The sequence below is a fragment of the Crinia signifera genome, chromosome 2 (assembly GCF_055691185.1).
Source record: "Crinia signifera chromosome 2, ASM5569118v1, whole genome shotgun sequence".
Lineage (NCBI taxonomy): Eukaryota > Metazoa > Chordata > Amphibia > Anura > Myobatrachidae > Crinia > Crinia signifera.
In genome coordinates, this window is record NC_139218.1 from 140,423,929 (window position 1) to 140,444,502 (window position 20,574).

General features: G+C 45.4%; 1 protein-coding gene across 1 annotated transcript in view; it reads right to left on the reverse strand.

Annotated features, from left to right (window-relative positions):
• SLC45A3 (solute carrier family 45 member 3) overlaps positions 1–20,574 on the reverse strand; it is a 56,241-nt gene that overhangs the window by 23,611 nt on the left and 12,056 nt on the right. Inside the window, exon 2 of the mRNA XM_083171102.1 lies at positions 1,299–1,676. Coding sequence (XP_083027228.1) covers positions 1,299–1,467 — 169 coding nt within the window. The 5' untranslated portion in view covers positions 1,468–1,676. The remainder of the gene's footprint in view (positions 1–1,298; positions 1,677–20,574) is intronic.

A 20,574-nucleotide genomic window follows, 5' to 3' on the forward strand; every position in this document is an offset into this window, starting at 1 on the left:
GTCCCAGTGATATTGCTTGAGTGTCATAGGGCAGTATTCAATGAGAAAAATTTGCCATGTTTTATGGCGAGTTTGTGCTTTTCTCGCGTTGGACGGAGACTTTTGCTCTCAAAAAGCGAGCAACCCTATTCAACGTGCACTTCTCGCCGTCTTTCTGAGTGATTTTCGCCGTGTCTCTCCGTGTAGCAATTCTCCATCTTTTCAAGGTGAAGTGGAATGTGAACTTTTTAAATAAAAGGTTTTTTGTTTTAATTTTGGTGTCAAAACATCAGGAATTTTATTCTGAGAAGGGGCATGCTATTTTTATTCATGTGCTTATAGCACATGAATATATATATTTTTTTTACACAGAGCAGCCAGCAGGAGGCCGGGAGCCGAGCCGCTCATTAGATATTCATATATTCACTGCACCCGATCATTACATATGCATGATCGGGAGCAGTGAATATACCCGGTCCCCTGCTAGCTCTGGGGGGGGGGGGGCAGCTTGTGCTGCCTGGGTCCCGGGGAGCCCTCCTCCCCCCCCCACATACGTTCTGGGGCAGGCAGGGAGACTTCAATCTCCCTGCCTGCCACCGTCCCACAGCTCCCTGCCTCGGACGCTCGTCCGCTGCAGGGGTTAAGATTCACCGCGAGGGGCTACTCGCCCCTCCGACATTGAATACGGAGAGAGCGAGTGGCAGCCAGCCCTCCGGAACGCAGCGAGTATGCAGCGAATCCTAAACAGGATTCGCTGCACACGCCGAAATTTCTCATTGAATACTGCCCATAGTCTGAGGGGCTCCCAACTTTTTGGGAAAGGTCAAACAAGAGCTTCTATTAATTAAAAGGCTTGCTTGCCAATTTTCACACCTATTTTGACAAATTTCCTTGGCACTCAAAGAGCCAACTGCACCTATTTTGCTCAGAAGAGGCAAGCTCTTTTCAAAGCTGAGCAGTGGTGTCAAGAAAAGTGATTGAGGGCATTGGTATAGACAGGATGGGGGGTGGAGAATCCAGAATCACAGGATACCTCACTTCTTGGCTCCATAGCAGCTGTATTGCCAACACTCATTGTACTTCTCTTATGATGTCAACTATACACTACTCTATGCATAACAGAGCACAGATCAGCATAACAGCGTCCAGGCAACCACATGCAGACATGTATACATCCCGCTACAGCACCAATGGACATCCCCACTGTAGCTTTGTGCCAGCTATAGGTGAATACTTCAGTAATCTACATGTATTAGTCTTCAGATGTTATTTTAAAAAAAACTGCTGGTGCATAACTTGATGTATATGTTAATACATACCTAGGACCATAGTCATGAATTTTTCCTCCACTCCAGCTTCTAGCAGCAAAGGTGGGACAAAGGTGATTCCAGCTGCCAGACACACCTCCAGGCCACATGTCAGAGAGTTGACAAGAATAAGCTGTCCCAATGGACTGCGAAGATGCTCACTGATCCCCAACTTCTGCATTATGACAATTGCCGGAGTGAATTTTTTACTTTCATTATTTTATAACCAACTGATAAAGGTGTGCAGCAAAATATGCCACCTGCAGCTCTGACACAGCTCAGTGGAGACCATCTCTAATGCTGGATTCTTCAGCTATTGAGGGAGGGGAGGATTCAGGCTGAGACTGCTCATTTAAATCCAAGCTTAAATCCAAGAAATAGAATAATCACCTGAAAAAGAGAAAAACAGGGATTTCATCAGCAGAGAATGTATTGAATTTTATAAAGTTAACCAAAACAAAAAATGTAATAAAAAAAAAAAGAACAGAATTATTTGTTTGCCAAACTAAGGTTAGGTTTTTAGTGCAAAATATGTTTATTGAATTTTAAAGGGGTACAATAAACGGGAATACAAAAGTGTAGGATAGTCTTAACAATAATCCAACAGTATATAAAATTGCATGGATATATGAGCATACAAAAGCTTAAAAAGGTAGGGAGTAAGAGGGATTTAGGTGATGAAAAGGAGGGGGGGGTGGGGGAGGGGATTGGGGGTGAGGGTGGATCCGATATAGAACATAAAAATCCGTTAGGAGGTGATAAGCATATACTCCTCTAGAGAGTTTAAGGGGTATGGGTGATGTGTGTGTGAGGCATATAAGAGGTGGGGTCTGAGGCATCGTCATCGAGCTGTGGTAGCACTAGGGTAGTTGTGGCGGGAGGGGTGGTAATGCTGCTCTATAGGAGGGAGATTCTTTAAAGTTTATCCATGCTGACCAAGTATACCTAAAAGCAGCAGAATCGTCTTCAGCCGAGCAGACTATATCCTCCATGTCAATATAGGAATCTAACCGGCTAAACCAGTCTGAAATTGTTGGGGGAAGTGGAGAGCGCCACCGGACAGGAATAACTGCCTTTGCCGCATTGTTTAGGCGACAAAGGATAAATTTCTTATATCTTGAGATTGAGCCTGTTGAGTAGTGGAATAACCAGAACAAAGGGTCTGATGGGGCCGGTTCACCCAGTATTTTCCCAGAGATGGCAATAACATTATGCCAGAAGGATTGTATGGATGGGCAGCTCCACCAGATGTGTAGGAGATCTCCCGGGCTCGCGGAACATCGCCAACATTTGTTGGGAAGACCGTAGCCCATTTTAGAAAGTGTGTCAGGGCATCTGTACCATCGTGACAGCAACTTATATTGTGTCTCGACCACCAGTGTGCTAGGGGAACAATGATGTGCTAATTTGAATTTTTTTTCCCAATCAGCTTCTTTGTGGTCTACCTTCAGATCTGCATTCCATCTCGTAGTGAAAGGAGGAGGGCTATGGCTCCTGTCTTCCAATAGGAGATTGTAAATCTGGGATACTGGACGAGGAGGAGGATCTTTCGCCTCACATAGCTGTTCAAAGGGGGTAAGGGTGGAAGGTCTTGGGGTTGAGGCATTCAGGGAGGTAAGGTAGTGACGTGTTTGAAGGTATCTCCAAAGGTCATTTGCAGGTAAGTTCCATTTATTTTGTAGATCCGTAAAAGGGACTACCGATCCCTCGGACAGTAGCTGGCCCACTCGGTATAAACCCAGGTCATACCATGGGCGGAAGGTAGTGGACTCGTATCCGGGGGAAAGCGTTTGTCAAAAAGAAAGGACATGTAAGGGGAGGTGAGTTAAGAGATGGATGGGGATTTGTGAATAGTCTTCCAACAGACCAGGGTTGGGCTTATTGTAGGGTGGGTAGAGCTGGGTAGATGTGAGAGCCAGGGTGCAATATTGATAGGGGAAGAGAGTGAGTGGCTTTCTATCTGGACCCATTGCTTGTTGGTGTTTGATCTGGACCAATCTATTATTCTGTTTAATAGACAAGCTTGGTAGTACCCTTGAACGTCCGGCAATCTAATACCCCCTGCATTTTTTTGTCTCTGAAGTAAAGCAAGGCCCACTCGTGGTCTTTTATTTCCCCAGACAAAGTCCCGGAAAAGGGATTGAATCTCTCTAAACCATCTAGGTGGAATTTTAATAGGGAGGGTCTGTAGGAGATATAATATTTTCGGAAGTGAGTTCATTTTGAGGATCCCTACTCTGCCAAACCAGGAAAAGGGTCTAGATTTCCAGCATTGGTGGTCCGCGCGAAGTTTGTGTAGAAGAGGGGTGAAATTGAGGTCAAACAGTCTAGTAAGATCATTGGAGATGTTTATTCCCAGATATTTGAGGTGGGATGTGTGCCATGTAAAGGGAAATTAGGTTTTGAGGTTTGTCACAGTAGTCGGAGAGGCGGAAATGTTCATAGCCGCCGACTTGGAAAAATTTATTTTGTAATTAGAGAGGGTGCTGAAACACTGAAATTCGGACATTAAGTTAGGGAGGGAGGTCGTGGGATTAGTAATTGTGGCAAGTAGGTCGTCCGCAAAGAGCGCTAGCTTGTATTCTTGTCCAGCTATTGTAATCCCGATGTTTTGGTTTCCTCTGATCGCTCTGGCCAGAGCTTCTATGCATAGGACGAAAATTAGGGGGGAGAGCGGGCACCCCTGTCGGGTCCCATTGCTGATAGTGAACGAATTAGACAGGGTGCCATTGACCCATATTCTAGCGGAGGGGGAGGTATATAGGGCTAAAATACATTGTAGGCATGTCGGTCCCAAACCCAGGTGGCTCAGTACACCCCTCATGAAGCCCCAATCAATTCTATCAAATGCCTTCTCGGCGTCTGTTGAGAAGGATTCCAGGGGTTTTAGTGGTTGTAAGGTGGTGTATAAGGGCAATTATTTTGGAGGTATTATCTTTGGCTTCACGGCCTGGCACAAAGCCCACCTGGTCATTGTGAATAATAGCTGGCAAGAGGTGTTTTAATCTGTTCGCTAGTAATTTGGCGTAGAGTTTCACATCAATATTAAAGTGAGATGGGGCGGTAGCTGGGGCAAAGGGATGGATCTTTGCCCTCTTTAGGGATTATAGTAATGTGGGCTTCTAATGATTGGAGGGGGAAGGGATGAGTAGTATTTACTGTGTTGCATGCCCGTAGTAATAGAGGTAGTACTGTCTTTGAAAGCTTTGTAGTAAGAGATGGTAAAAACATACGGGCCAGGACTTTTACCTGAGGGGGTTGTTTTAATCGCCTCGGTCAGCTCTAATTCTGTAAAAGGTCTCTCGAGATCGTTTTTAAGCTCATCGGTTAAGGTAGGGAAGCCAATTTTCATAAGGTAGGATCTAATATGGCGTTGTTGTTCTTCGAGTTGTTCAGGGGTCTTTGGGGGATTTAAGTTATATAAGGAGGAGTAATATGAGCAGAAGGTAGCTGCAATGGAGTCCGTGTCATGTAGTGTTTGGGCTAGAGTGTTTTTAATAGAGGGAATGAAAGAAAGGGACCTTTGGGTAAGGAGTGCCTTAGCGAGCATTTTGCCCGGTTTATTCCCCCAGCGGTAATATCGATTACGACATTTCCGAAATACCAATTTCACTTTGTCCAACAATAGTTTATTGAGAGCTGACCTAGCGGAGGTGAGTTCTACAAATGTGGTGGAGGACAGGGATGCTTTATGGGTAGTTTCTAGTATTTGGATTTTCTGAAGGAGGTCATCAATTTTACTCTGTTTTTGTTTTTTAATAAATAACCCCAATTTTCCCCTCATAACACATTTGTGTGCCTCCCAGATCACCATATCAGAGACATCGGGGGTGACATTATGTTCCACATAGGTGTCCAGGGCTTCTTCTAATTGAGATTTGGGTACTTGTGTACTTTCACGGCTCCCATCGCATGCCATATGTAGTGGCATGCGATGGAATGCGATGGGATGCGATTTTCCCGTGTTTTTATGCTTTTTTGATAAAATCGCATGAGATCGCATGCGATCTGATGCGATGCGATGTCATTTTTCACAGAAATAATGGACATGAGTTGACATCATGTAAAATACACCCCAAATGTCATTTTTCACACTGTACCACTCCCACTATCAACGTCAACCCGAAGCGTGGCGAGCGGCGACGGTACGCGTCCTACGACCTTTTCATACCCCCACTATCCATGTTGAGTTGAGAACAGAAAGTGTGGCGAGCGCAGCGAGCCACCGAGCCCGAAGCGTGGCGAGCGCAGCGCGCCCCACGGATACCTTCACAGAGATCCGTGTCCCCTCGCGGGCTTCACAGGTATCCGTGTCCCCTCGGGGGGCTCGCTGTGCTCGCCACGCTTCGGGCTCGGTGGCTCGCTGCGCTCGCCACACTTTCTATTCTCAACTCCACGCCGACGTGGATAGTGGGGGTATGAAAAGGTCATAGGACGCGTACCGCCGCCCCTCGCGGGCTCGCTGCGCACGCTACGCTTCGGGTTGGCGTTGATAGTGGGGGTGGTACAGTGTGAAAATTCACATTTGGGGTGCATTTTACATGATGTCAACTCATGTCCATAATTTCTGTGAAAAATGACATTGCATCGCATCAGATCGCATGCGATCTCATGCGATCGCATGCGATGCGATTTTTCCCTGTACGATGCACATTGTGATAGCCGTGAAAGTACACAAGTACCGAGACTTGTAGTATGGGTCTGAGAGTAGAGATTCATTAAAGTGCCAGGAACGTTGTCTAGGGGCCATATCCAAGGAGATGTCTATATAAACAGGGGCGTGGTCGGACCAGGTTATGGAGCCAATGGAAGAATCTCGGATCAAGTGCAGGCAGTTGTGGTTCAGGAGGAAATAATCTAGTCTAGAGTAAGATTGATGGGGGGGTGAGTAGTAAGTGAAATCTCGTTCGGTAGGGTGGTGAATCCGCCAAACATCTGATAGTTGGTGAGTGTGAAACAAGCGCTTAACCTCCCTGGTTTGTGAATTCTGAGGAGATTTAGGAGATGGCGTTACATCTTGGAGAGGGTCTAGTGCCCAGTTGAAATCGCCCCCTATCACCAAGATCCCTTGCTTAAGCGAATCAACCGTATCTAGAACCTTCCTGAGGAAGGCCGGTTGTCCCTGATTGGGCGCGTAAATGTTAACAATTGTGAGCTTTGTATTATATATGGAGCATGTTAGAAGCAGACAGCGACCCTCTTCTAATATATGTGTTTGTACGTCAGAAATTGGTACATGTCGGGCAAATAAGGTTAGGTTTTTAATGGCTAACTTATGTAGTGACCTCCGGTACTTGGCAAAATAAAAAAATCGACATTCCGGCACCAGCGAACAGGGGAAGCACCGAAGGTTTATCTTCAGCGCTTCTCCTCCGTATGATTCTACTGGCCGCCTAGCGGCCAATCAGGAGCCAAATTTTGCGGCTTCTAATTGGCCTGATGGATTTCGGCGGACCCCTGGGCCATGGAGCCCCGGACCTACCTACGGGCTCAAGATAGGTAAGTATCAGTATGAAAGGGCTTTGAATGTATTAAAGTTTTATTTTTCATGTGTGTGTGTGTGTGTGTGTGTTTAATGTCCCGCATGCTGGGACTTGTGGTTCTCCAAGTCCCAGCATGCGGGGGAGGCTTGATGGGACTCACAGTTCCACAGTATTAAACAATAGTTTATTCTATTTTTTACACTGGAATCAGCCCGGTGACCACAGCCCAGGGTCACCGGGGACAGCACCAGGCTTCAGCCTGGTCAGGTAAGTCCTAGAGGGGGAGGCCTATATTGGGGGGGGGGGGGGGCAGGCTGACTGGTCGGTAGGGTTAATTCTTTGGCCGGGGGGACTTGTATAAAAAGTCTCCCCCCCGGCTTTGGCATTACCCTGCTGGCTGGTTAGGCCTGGTTGGGCCTGATTCTTAAAATACGGGGGCTCCCGCCACAGCCCTTCTCCGCTCCGCATATTACGCGAGCAAGCTTCCCCTTTTCTGCTCCCCGCACACTGCTGTCACTGTGATCGAGGTGGAGGGTGATATATAATTGCAGTAGCAGGAGTTGGAAGCATACTCACCTGAAAGATGGCAAACATGTCTTACTGTGACAGCCGTCACCCCCTCACCAATACAGACAGCAAGCCAGCAAGGTAAAGCAGGGCCGTAACTAGGGGGGGGGCTGGGGGGTCATGCGCACCGGGCACTGGAGGGGGGGGGGGCGCGCTAGTGTGCGGTCCTGGGACTCCTGGCAGCGGGTCCGGGGACGGGCAACGGGATCCCGGGGACGGGCAGCGGGGTCCCGGGGATGGGCAGCGGGGTCCCGGGGACGGGCAGCGGGGGTCCGGGGACTGGTGGGTTAACTCCGACTCCAAGCGCTGCCGGGCGGTGGGTGGGAAGCAGATTTTGAAAAGTCTTTTCAAAGTCATCAGCGCTTCCCGCCGCCAGGCACAGACAGATAGCACTAGGAGACGGAGTGAGTGAAGGCTGCCGCTACACCAGTCCCTGGACCCCTGGACGCTGCCTACCCCCTCTGGCTGCACACAGGTATGTTGGCAGCGGGGGTCCAGGGACTGGGGTAGTGGCAGTTTTCACTCACTCGTCACTCCGTCTCCTAGCCCTATTTGCCTGGCGGCGGGAAGCGCTGATGATTTTGAAAAGACTTGCCGAACGCTGATTGGCTGAATTCAGCCAATCAGCGTCCAGCAAGTCTTTTGAAAATCTGCTTCCCGCCCACTGCCCAGCAGCGCTAGGAGCCGGAGTTAACCTACTCCAGTCCCCGAACCCCCGCTGCCTGTCCCCAAGCCAAGGCAGTCATTTGGTGTGTGTCCCCCGCCGGGTGGGTGACCAAATGACTGCCGCCCCGGGCGCCGTAACACCTAGTTTCGGCCCTGGGTAAAGGCGCGCTCACCGGGGTCCCACCTCTAGAGTCCTCTGCTGTGCCTCCCACATCAGCCTCCAGCCGCCCGCTTCTGGCTGAAGGCCACTTGAAGTGACATCATGGGGCGCAATTGGCCCCTGGGCCGGACTTTGGGCATGCCTGCTCTAATACATGTACTGATTATCTTCCTCATAAATTATACAATTGGTCCCTTACTGGTTTCCACAGTGTACTGTATACTTCTAATACCACAGTCCACTTTGAATGTAGCTTTGAGACTGATCTTCCTTGCTAAATATTCATCTGCTGAACTGCTGTCCCTCCACTGGTTATCTGTATTGTGCCAAATTTAATATAAAATACTTCTGCTCACACATGAGACTACTGACCGAACTACACCAACATATATTGCTTATCTTAAAATATCTCGCAACACAATGGTGTTTCAATGATTCAATGCCTTTGGTGAGCTGTGACGGCAAACAGTGCCGCTAGCTCACCGACACAGCTCCCGGGTCACTATTCAACTGTCCCCCCCCTGCACTCACCGTTTCCACCACGCTGGGTTTTTCCAGCAAGGTGGAAATGGCAAGTGCGCCCGTCAAAATAGCGAGGGTCGCCGCTATATGTAGCAGGCTCGCTACGTTAGCAGCGCACCTCACCGTTCGGGGGAATCCTCGCCTGCGAGGAACACAGAATAGGGCTAGTGGCCGGCGAGGGGGTTAGATGGCGAGGATGGCTTGTTTTCTGCGATCCTCGCTGAAAACAAACCACCTTCGCCGCAGAAAGCCCCATCGCTGGCTGCATTGAAAACTTTGGCATTTGCATATCCAATTGGGACTAAGATACTAACAACTAACTGATATATTGCTGACAAGCCTGGATATGCTTTGCTATTAAGAGCTTATTGAAAACCACAGTTGCTCTTCTATAAGTAGTTAGTAATGTCTATATATTTTTATATATATTGTGATTTGACTTTTATTTATGTTGTGTGCTACTGGCCAGTTGATTTATATTTTTTAAACAATAAATGTCCAAAATTATTTATTTAAAGAGAAAGTGTGCTTGTTCTGTTTGGGTCCAAAAGCGCTGTTTAAATCACAAACAGCCAATGAATACTGCCCAATCTCTCCTCTCTGCACAAGATCTGCATATCTCTTCCAAATGCATTACCCATGGTAACGGGACTTTTTCCGGGTTGCACACACTATGGGCAACTATGACCAGCGTGTATGGACAGTGATGATCGCGTTCATCGCTGCGGGGAAAGACACTCAGTGCATACACACTGAGCGGCTTTCCCCCTGCCCGGCGCCGCTGGAGGGGGGGGGGGGTATGCAAAGCTATCCTGAAAGCCGCTCATCTGCTGTGGGAAAGGGGAATTCATTTATCTAGTAAATGCTCATCAGTGTATTACGAACTACTAAAAGGAAGTGGCTGGTGAAAAATACATTTTCATATAAAAAAAGGCATGACAGTCAGCATTAGGAAAGCAGAAGTAAAAGATGCAAGAGTCTCAACACTAGCTGCTAAGGCAGGGCTGGGCAATTGCGGCCCTCCAGATGTTGAGGAACTATACATCCCAGCATGCCTTGCATCAGTTTCAGCATGGCACATAGCAAAACTAATGCAAAGCATCCTGGGATGTGTAGTTCCTCAACATCTGGAGGGCCGCAATCGCCCAGCCCTGTGCTAAGGGGACAGTTGTGCTATTATCTAAGTACAGTATAATATAAATATTCATTGTTCTTCAACTATGTGATTTACAGTATGTTAATAAAAAACGAAGTACTCAATTTAAAAGCACAACTAAACACATTAGCTGCAATATTAAAAAAAGAAATAGCAAAATCACAAGGGCAGAAATTTTTTTTTGTCACACTTTAATAGGGATAAAGTTACTAAGCCCCTGTGTTTCTGCCGGTTGCAAATCGGCTGGTTATGAATTTACAAAGGTCTGTTTTTTTTAAATTCAGTGATTTACTAAGTTCCTGTGCTTGGTGCATTCGCGTTTTCTGATAGTGTTTGGCTGACAAATTTGCGGGCAGCCAAACACTGCCGAACATGAAGCACGCACAAATCAGTGAGATCTGCATGGTTCTTCTGTGTTTAAAAATATAAGAAAGAGTTACAAATAATAAATAAAGAAAAGCTGCAGCCCTGTGCTTCTAGAAATACAGGGGGGGGGGGGGGGGGGGTTGCGTAAGGTCTCCATGTATTTAAGGAACCAGTGCTGGGCTCTTAGATCAGTCCTGGTTCCAAAAATACTGGGTCCCCGTATTTTATTAAACCAGCACCTGGTCCCACTAGTCAGTAAGGTAATGTAACAGCTGGGGTACATGTTTATATCGGACTCTGAGGCCATAGCATTACCCCCCAACTAGTCAGCCCTGGCCAGGGTCCTTGGGGGAGTGGGGACCCCCTCAATAAAAGCCCCTCCAGGGCACCCAAGGGCCAGGGCTGAAGCACGGGGCAACCCCCAGCACTCCTTTGCAATTAGCCACAAATGTCTTTGGAAAAAAAATGCATTCTTGAATGAACATGAATGCTAGAAATGTAATACCAACTATGGTGAGCTCCAACTTGTGTTATTCTCAGCTCTTAAATTGGTGATGTCCAGATATCAGTTTGAAAATCACAATGTCAACAATTACAATGGGACAAACCTGTATGGCGACATACTAATAATATGATATAATTATCAGAAGGGATTTGTGTAGTGTTTGACCAAACACTGAACCTGTGACTGTCAACACTATGTTTGTCGAAGTGAAGTACCGAACCCAACTAGGAGATTTGAAGAGAAATTATATGTGGACCAAATGCATTTTTCCCCAACCTAGGGCTGGGTACAAACTATAAAATGTGTACCCAGCCTGACATCAGCAGCGGTAAGACTTGGAAGGGGATTTGGGATTGTTAAGTGTACACACACTTGACACTGCAGGGGTCATGCAGCAATTGTCAGCATGGCCAGTGATTACCGCATCCTCCGCCTGATCGCACATTAGGGCAGATATATTGAGCCTTAACAAGAGATAAATGCAAGGGTGATAAAGAGAGATAAACGTCCAGCCAATCACATCCTAACTGCCATGTTACAGGCTGTGTTTGAAAAAAAGTCAGTAAGGAGCTGATTGGCTGAAAGTTTATCTCTCTTTATTAGCCTTGCATTTATCTCTTGTTAAGGCTTAATACATCTGCCCCATTGTCAGCAACATAGCGTGTATGCACTAGAAGATGATGTGCCTGATTTGTCTGTTCAGTCCACCAGGTCCGGTGACATAACATCTAGTGCAGGGTTGGCCAAACCGGTCGTCGAGATCTACCAATGGTCCACATTTTACAAATCACCTAGCTGCTGCACAGCTGTAGAAATTACGGTCACATTTTCAAACCTGCTGCATTCATTCCTTCTATACATCCACATACCTGAACTGTTAGTAGATCTTGGGGACAGGTTTGGCCACCCCTGATCTAGTGTGAACACGCATTTATGTTTTGATTAAATCAGTTCTCCCATTGAAACCAGTATGACTGCTCTTAAAACAGGAAGGCAGACAGCTGACATAACACTTCCATGGGTGTTTTATTCTGAGCCTGGAAACAAGAGATGTTCCTGAAGGGTAAAACCAAATACCACCAGTGGTACATCATCATATGTACTACAAGTACAGCTCGCTTTGCAGAGATGCCAAAATCTTAATTGTCCCAAACTGTATATGTTACGTCAATGTCCTCTCTCCTTCTACTCTAGTACCACCTCTTTCAATAAAATAAACTAGGTTTAAGCTGGCCATACATCAGAACGATTCTAGACCCGAACGCATAGGGTTACCACCTAGTCCCTTTAATTCCGGACACATATTAATTACACAGGTTCTGTGGCTGGCTGACTTCAAGACTCCACTTCACCTGATTTTAAACTGCCACAGAACCTGTGTAATTAACATGTGTCTGGAATTAAAGGTCCTAGGTGGTAACCCTACGAACGCACGATTTCGATGGATCGTGCGATCGATTGTGTGCCCATCGTGAGGTATTTCGATATGAATGCGATGTACGGTCCCGCGGGTTGTTAGGTCGCACCTATGATCTTATGTGCCGCACATGTTATCAGTCGGGATGGGTTGTGGTCATAAGCAGATTGTATGCAGATCATGTGTGTTTTTAGCACATATGATCGATTGTTTGGTCTATCATATGATCTGCATCGTATGCAGGTCATTCTAATGTATGGCCAGCTTTAGCCTACTTTGTAAATTAGATCACAGGTTCTCAAACTCGGTCCTCAAGATCCCATACAGTGCATGTTTTGCAGGTTTCCTCACAGAATCGCAATTGAAATAATTAGCTCCACCTTTGGCACTTTTAAAATGTGTCAATGAGTAATAAATGCACCTGTGCACCTGCTGGGTGACCTGGAAAACGTGAACTGTGTAGGGTCCTGAGGACTGAGTTTGAGAACCCCTGGATTAGATTAATAATGACTTTGATGGTGCATTGGGATGAACTATATTACATGAGACATTTTTGTGCATATATACATGGAGAAGAACTTACCAATCAGCTCCTATAAGTTTCCAGGCTGTGTGTAAAAAATTACAGGAGCTGATTGGCTAATCATTTTTCTTTCTCCAAGTTTTGATAAATCTGTGCAAAAGCACTTTCTTAACTTGTTTGGAATGGGCCTGAAAATATGCTTCTACAAGGTCTAGATCAGTGGCTCTCAACCTCGGTCCTCAAATACCCCCAGCAGTGCATGTTTTGGGAATCACAAGTGAAATAATTAGCTCCACCTGTGGCTCTTTTAAAACGTGTCAGTGAGTAATGCCAGGTGATCTGTAAAACATTAACTGTTGGGGGTCCTTGAGGACCGAGGTTGAGAACCACTGGTCTAGATCTGTAGAAGCATATTTTCAAGAATTTGAATTAACCACCCACTTTCCTCATTTCAATAATCTCACACCACAGACATGTAATTTGTGGACAGCACTACTAATCTAAGGACATCTAACAGCATCCATACTCTGCAACAAGAGCAGACATCAGGTTTAAAACTGACTCTCATAGTTTGCATTGTGCTTTGTAAATGACTGCCAGTGGAATGCACTAACTCACCCTCACTCCTGTAATAGAGAATGGCTCAGTCTAGAAAGCTGCCAGCTCAGTTTCTCTGGGTGCATATGACAAAGCACCTGCTACATTGTGAAAGCAGCAGGTATTTCTGCATTCTTCTGCCATGCACACTTGTCTCAGCTACAGTATGTAACCTGTTCCTAGCTACAAAGGCAGCTGCTTCCCTAGAAATAAGACCAATGTGTAAAGTGGCTGACCACACAAATATGACTGCTACGTTTGCACACTCTTCTGTCACTGACATCACATGGCAAAAGTTCATAATATTTCCACTCTCTTCCCTGTACGGGAATAACTGCGCCCCTGTTTACTTAACCCTTTCCACATTGCTTTGCTTCTTTTCAAAGCACACCCGTATTATAAGCATGACAAGAAAAAAAGAGAGCTTATCTGGAGATCACAGAATGTCATATGAACACAATACGCGCACCACAAAAAAGTGTATGAAGCGTATAGACAATTGGTTCCCCAAACTATGCTCAGTGGCACGCTGGTGACTCAGGACACTTGCAAGGGTTTCCTGGTTTGGGGGTCAACCTAATAGGCAAAACTAGTGCTTGTGGCTTCTAATCATAATTTATGTGGACAAAAAATTGAACCTAAAAAAGACATAGACACAAAATACTTAATTTCATTTTTTTTTCTAGGGGTGCCGTGAAAAAAATTCTAGGTACTTGTGTATTATCACGGCGCCCCCGATGTTGGTCGCGCAATATTTTTATCGCATCGCATGCCATACACCCGATGGCATGCGATGCGACGCGATTTTACACCACTATTCGATTAAAAATTGTACAAGCACCCTAATGGGTGGTTTTAAGCACCCTAATGGGTGCTTACAATGTAAAATGTAGCGTAGCGTGCCGAGCGGACGCGTATACCTGTGAAGTTATGCGCATCTGCTTGCCACGCTTCGGGCTCGGTGGCTCACTGTGCTTGCCACACTTTATAAAATCAACTCCACGCCGACGTGGATAGTGGGGGTATGAAAAGGTCGTAGGACGCGTACCGCCGCCCCTCGCCACGCTTTGGGTTCACGTTTATAGTGGGGGGTGACGTGGGGGTGCATTTAACATTGTAAGCACCCATTAGGGTGCATTTAACATTGTAAGCACCCATTAGGGTGCTTATACAATTCACATCCCATCGCATTGTATGGCATTGTATGCCATATTCAATGTCATACAATTTTAAAATTGTATGCCATCGTATGCCTTATGGTATGCGATGCGATGGGCGCCGTGATAATACACAAGTACCAAATTCTAGTTCTCTAGTGTGGCATGATAAAAAAAATGGGAACCACTGGTATATACAAAGAGTAAAGTTGGAACTTATAGATTGTAAGCTTGCAGCAGGGCCCTCTTGCCTCAAAGGGGTGCCGGACGGCTCACCGACATTACTCCGCCGTCGGAATCCCAGTCATTACTTCGCCGTCGGAATCCCGACTGCTCCCTCGTGGAGGTCCACGACCCCCATAGAGGGAGAAGAAAATAGTAGCGTGGCGAGCGCAGCGTGGCGAGCCCTCAAGGGGCTTCATTGCGCTCCCCCCGCTGTGCAATCGGGATTCCGACATCTGAGTAATGACTGTCGGAATCCGGACTGTCGGGTAAATATACCACACCCCCTCAAAGTCTGTCTGTTGTTACCCTGTTTGTTCTATCACTGTCTACAATTGTAAAGCGCAACAGAATTTGCTGCGCTATATAAAAAAACTGTAAATAAATAAACTACCATAGGTGCAGGTGATGTGAGTGCTTTTAGGCTAATCTGCAAGAACAGTTGTTGCTATAGTATATTGCATGATGAAATTAAAACAACTTTATACTTAGGGGCCGATTAACAGAGGAGGGGGTCCATGTGCAGACTCTGTGTGGGCCCTCCTCTCTACAGCGCAGTAGTGCCAGGGTCTACTGCACCTGCGCAGGTTTCTGGAAATGTGACACCAGACATGTTCTGCACATGAGTGACAAGAATTTTTCCAGTGATTTTTTGCTGCAGCTGCAGTGCTGACACAGGACTGTGAAAGGTGTTCACCGAACATTGCACACAATGTAGATATGCCAATTAGGGAGGCCAATCCCGGGGCATTTTTTCAATCGGGATTCGGGATTGAAAAATGCTCAATCCCGGGATTGGCCTCCCTAATAAAAAAAATAAAAAAAATGACCCGCCCCCCCAAATATCAATATTAATGCCCTCTTACTTCGCCCCGCCTGCCCGCCCGCCACTCTTCCCCATCCCCCTGCCCTGCGCTGTCACTTACAGAGGTAGTGGTGACAGGCAGCAGCAGGAGCGATGTTCCTCCATCCATCCAGCGGCGGAGCGGGCGGGCGGCTGAGCGATTGTGTGCTTGTGCTGAATTTAGTGCACTGACAGGCATGGCGGCGGATGGGCTGCGCAGCGTGGCATGATGTCAGGGGTCACGCTGCGCAGCCTGGGCGCCGTCATGCCTGTCATCACAGAGCACCTGCACACAGCGGAGAGCGGACCAATCGGCCACCGGGGGGTACGGAGCAGACAGCCGGGCAGCATCTGAGCCATTCTAAAGTGCTCAGCGCTGCCCGGCTTTGAAAAAAAAGTACATTTAGCACTGGGATACTAATCCCGAAATCCCGGGATTGAAACCTTTAATCCCGGGATTCAAATCCTGACGATTTTAGGCCTAAATCCCGGGATCCCGCCGATCCCGATCCCGGGATTGGCCTCCCTAATGCCAATATTTATACTGCTGCTCTGTGAAATTTGTTAGCATTAAAAAAAGGAAATAGGTAGTTGTTTCCTAGCACAGCGCCCCCGATTTTGATTGTATTACATCTTATACAATCGCATCTAATGCGATACGATTTTTAATTGTTCAAGCACCCTGATGGGTGCTTTTCATGTTAAATGCACCCCCATTGGCAACGCCACCTTCACTATCAACGCCAACCCGAAGCGTGGCAAGCGCAGCGGTACGTGTCCTCCGACCTTTTCATACCCCCACTATCCACGTCGGCATGGAGTTGAATTTAAATAGCGTGGCAAGCTCAGCGTGCCACCGAGCCCAAAGCGTGGCGAGCCCCGCGAGGCGACACAGATTACTTTACATGTATTGCGCGTTCGCTCGCCGTGCTTCGGGCTCAACTCCACGTCGACGAGGATAGTGGGGGTATGAAAAGGTCGGAGAACGCGTACCGCCGCCACTCGCGCGCTCTCCATGCTTCGGGTTGACGTTGATCCTGGGGGTGGTGTTGACTATGGGGGGCCATTTAACATTGTAAGAACCCATCATGGTGCTTGTAAAGTCAAAAATTGTATACGATGAACAACTGATATATTTTTAACTAATCAGCGGGTGTGATTAAATGACACGTGCTTGAACTACGATGTTCACAGATATATTGCTTGGCTCTGCTGCACAAACCATATATCTGCAGATATTTGGTGCAGCCAATCCAATTCTGTCTATCATGTTCTAGGGTGCAGTAGAGAAATGATAGACAGAATCTGATTAGCTTATATGGGCAACATTACTTGTTTTCATATTTAGAAACTTTATTAAATTTAGCTCTTAAGGTTCCCATACACGGAGCAATGTTCTCTGTACTTTTTGTACTGGATCGCATTGCATCTAGTACAAAAAGCATGCAATTTGCTACAGCAATAAAATCTGCACAAGTAGATTTTAAATACTAAAAAAATGTAAATACGCCATTATAAGTGCTCAGTGGAGGCCCATGCCGGTGGCAGTGTCTTTGAAACTGACTAAATCCCACATGCATGCTTACCTTAATTCCTTATTCCAATCCCATTTGGATAGGTCAGAACAATCACATGGATGGCGCTTACAATGTCAAGCTAATGTGATCAATTTGGTGTAGTCACAGTTCCAATCCCCCTGCAGCAGTCACAAACAGTCACTTTTCAGCCTGTAATTTCACAGTACCACAAACCCCATGAAGGTATGCTCAAAAATTGATGTTTTTAATATACATTCTACTTTGACACATGCATTATGGTGGCATATTGTGGAAAAATCTACCATACTCCTTCAGTGTAGACAAAAAATAATAATAGAACAGTAGTATTGTAATAGGATATGGTAAAATAATTATGTTCCTGTAACCTTTAATTTATATACAGATTATTATTATTATCATCATCATCATCATCATTATAGACCTTAAAGGCATAAACATGCTCAGTCACACTGGATTCATTTTACATGACCACTATTTAATGGTCAAATTTTGCTTTCTTTCACTATGAATCTATTTTCTCCATGTCTTATCTATGTCCTGTTTGCTGAGGCAAAGTTCACATATAGTAGATATGCAACAGATTTTCCAGATGTGACTGAATAGATCCACTATTACAAGTGCCTCAAGCAGTTGCAACAAGAAAAGGTGTTACATGAACTACAGAGGAACCCTTCTTTATCTATGGGGAGATGGGTCACTTAACCTTATCCTATATTTGATAAAGAAAGCATGGAAAACTATCCACGCACAATGCCTTTATTTATCAGGGAACTCAGTGCTTACAAATAAAAAAAACTCCTAATATAAATTAATTCACCTAAAGTAAATAATACAGATGACAAAGAAATCTGTACCTTGAGAGAGAATACAATAAGAAACTACATCCTGGAAATTCTATGTGGAAGGCGTGTTATGACAGTAAGTGCAGTTTCACCTCTCTCTCTCTCTCTCTCTCTCTCTCTCTCTCTCTCTCTCTCTCTCTCTCCTCCAACTCATTAGACTTTCAATTCTAAAGAAAACTGTGCCTCTGAAATAAGCTCATAAGAGTATGATTTTGTATAGGGTACAGTTCTGTAAAACTAGTGACACACTGTATCTTGTTCACATTAATTGTTGATAGGTTAGTATATCTGTACTTCACTGGCTGTAACCAATAAAGCAATACATTTGTTCTTTGTTATGATCTTTTTACACGGGATTACAAATGTGGTCAATTGTTGTCTTTCAGGTTTAGGATACATGTATATATTGTACTTCCTGATTTATCTCAAACAACCAGTTTAAGGGCCAGATGTACTACGCTTGAAAAGTGATAAAAGGGGGAGTGATAATCCACCGGCCAATCAGCTCCTAATTGCCATGTCACTGCTGTGTTTGAAAAATGACAGGTTGGAGCTGATTGGTTAGTGGTTTATCACTCTCTTTTTTATCACTTTTCAAGTCGTAGTACATCTTGCCCTTACTGTTTTATGCTTCTTGAAAGAGGAAAAAATACAGTAGAGAAAACAATATTAGCAGGGTGATACTACTAAAAGCAGTGCATTGTGCATGCTATAAGTTTTAGGGGGCACACACACAGGGCAATTTAAGCCCGATTTCTAAGCGATCTGACTAGAGTGCTTAGAAATGAAGCACGGATCACTTATGTGTATAACCCAGAGCGACGGCACTTGACTAGGTGAGACGGCGCCTGACTAGGTCTTGACTACATATAGTCAAGACCTAGTCTGATCACCAGTGGCCTCACCAGAGAACACTGGTCAGCACAGATTGCCCAGCACACATCACTGGTGCATAGCATGTGTGCCAGCGATGTGTGCTGAGCCATCTGTGCTAAACTAGATTGCTCAGCAACAAGGGGCTTAAGTCACCTTGTGGTATGGAGATTGACTCTTTTACTTATATGATTTTGAGTTAGAAATAAAGCAAAAAAAAAAAAACTATGTTACAATGCCAAGGGGAGCCAATATATTTATATTTTTATGGGCAAGGTAAATACCTGCTGCTTTTGCACAGTTACTGGCTTGTTTTTTGCTTTATTTCCAAATCAAAATCTGATTGTTTAGCTCCATACACACTAGAGGATCTTGAGAAAGAGATCATTTACAAAAGGGCCTTCTGAGCAATATTGTTCACAATATCGTCTAGTATGTACAATTAATATTGTTAACAATTAATTACGTCTTCTTAACATGCAGGTCAACTTGGCTATATAGCCAAATAACCTGCTTGTTCACCAGGTCCTGGTGATGCCACTGAACGATATCGTTTACCAATCTAGTTATCACGATCTAGGCATCACGAATGGTGTAATGGTTAGCATTACTGCCTCACAGCGCTGAGGCCATGGATGCAATACCCACCATGGCTCTAACTGTGCAGAGTTTGTATATTCTCCCCATGTTTGCATGGGTTTCCTCCGAGTACTTCGGTTTCCTCCCACAAAAATATACTGGTAGGTCAATTGGCTTCCAACAAAAATTAACCCTGGAATGTCTGTGTGCGCGTGTACATGTGGTAGGGAATATAGATTGTAAGCTCCACTGGGGCAGGGACTGACGTGAATGTTCAACTATACTCTGTAAAGTGCTGCGTAGTATGTATGCGCTATATAAGAAGCTGTTAATAAATAATAAATAATAATAAATAAATCTACATAATTTAACGTATTGCAGATTGACCTGTTTCATGTCAACCTTTTACCCCGTCGACCTTATGCGTGTCAAACTTTTGGGGTAGACCTATTAACTGTCTATCTAGACTGTAGAGCTATCTACAGCAACCGTGCACACCGGTGCCGGAGATCGCAATGGCTGCCATAAGTATTTGTTGTAACCTTGAGCAGTGATTGGCATCTCATACTATACATCATCTACCAAGGCTTAGTGTATGGGGGGCCTTTAAGAATAAATCCAACTATGCACCTGAACAAAGGTTACAATGCAAAGGGAATTTAGTATTACTGCATGAAGTGAAACACTACTCACTCTTTCACATATAGGGCCTGATTCAGCTGGGATTGTGTATGATAAGCTGCTCGCAACTGTTTCTCATATGCAATCCTTAAGCAATGCAAATGCAGGAGGTGCATACCTCCCCCTAACCTGCGTTTGCAAACACATCGAACTGCGATGTGATTGCAGTTTAGAGGAACATCGTAATCATCTATTGCGGTGTCCCTCTGTGACCGTACTCAGGCTTACAATCGCAGGCAGTGTTTTTTTTATCCAGCTGTTTTGGGGTATTTTGCTTAGTCTGCCTGAGACAGGCAAACCAATATCCCTGATAAGCCAGCCAACCCACAGCGGAATGCATGTGACCTAAACAGTGTGATATCAGTAATTAAGCACATACTATTTCCGTCATCAACAGCAGCATCACCACATCAGCTGTGGACTTTGAAAAGTTTCCAGGGTTCATAAACCTGTAAATAACCCCAGCCCTAGTTTGCGCATTCATATTAGTAATGGGCCTGGAGTTTAGCATTTAGTAATGACACTTGGCCTGATTCAGTAATGGACAGAAATTCAATGGGGTTTGTAAG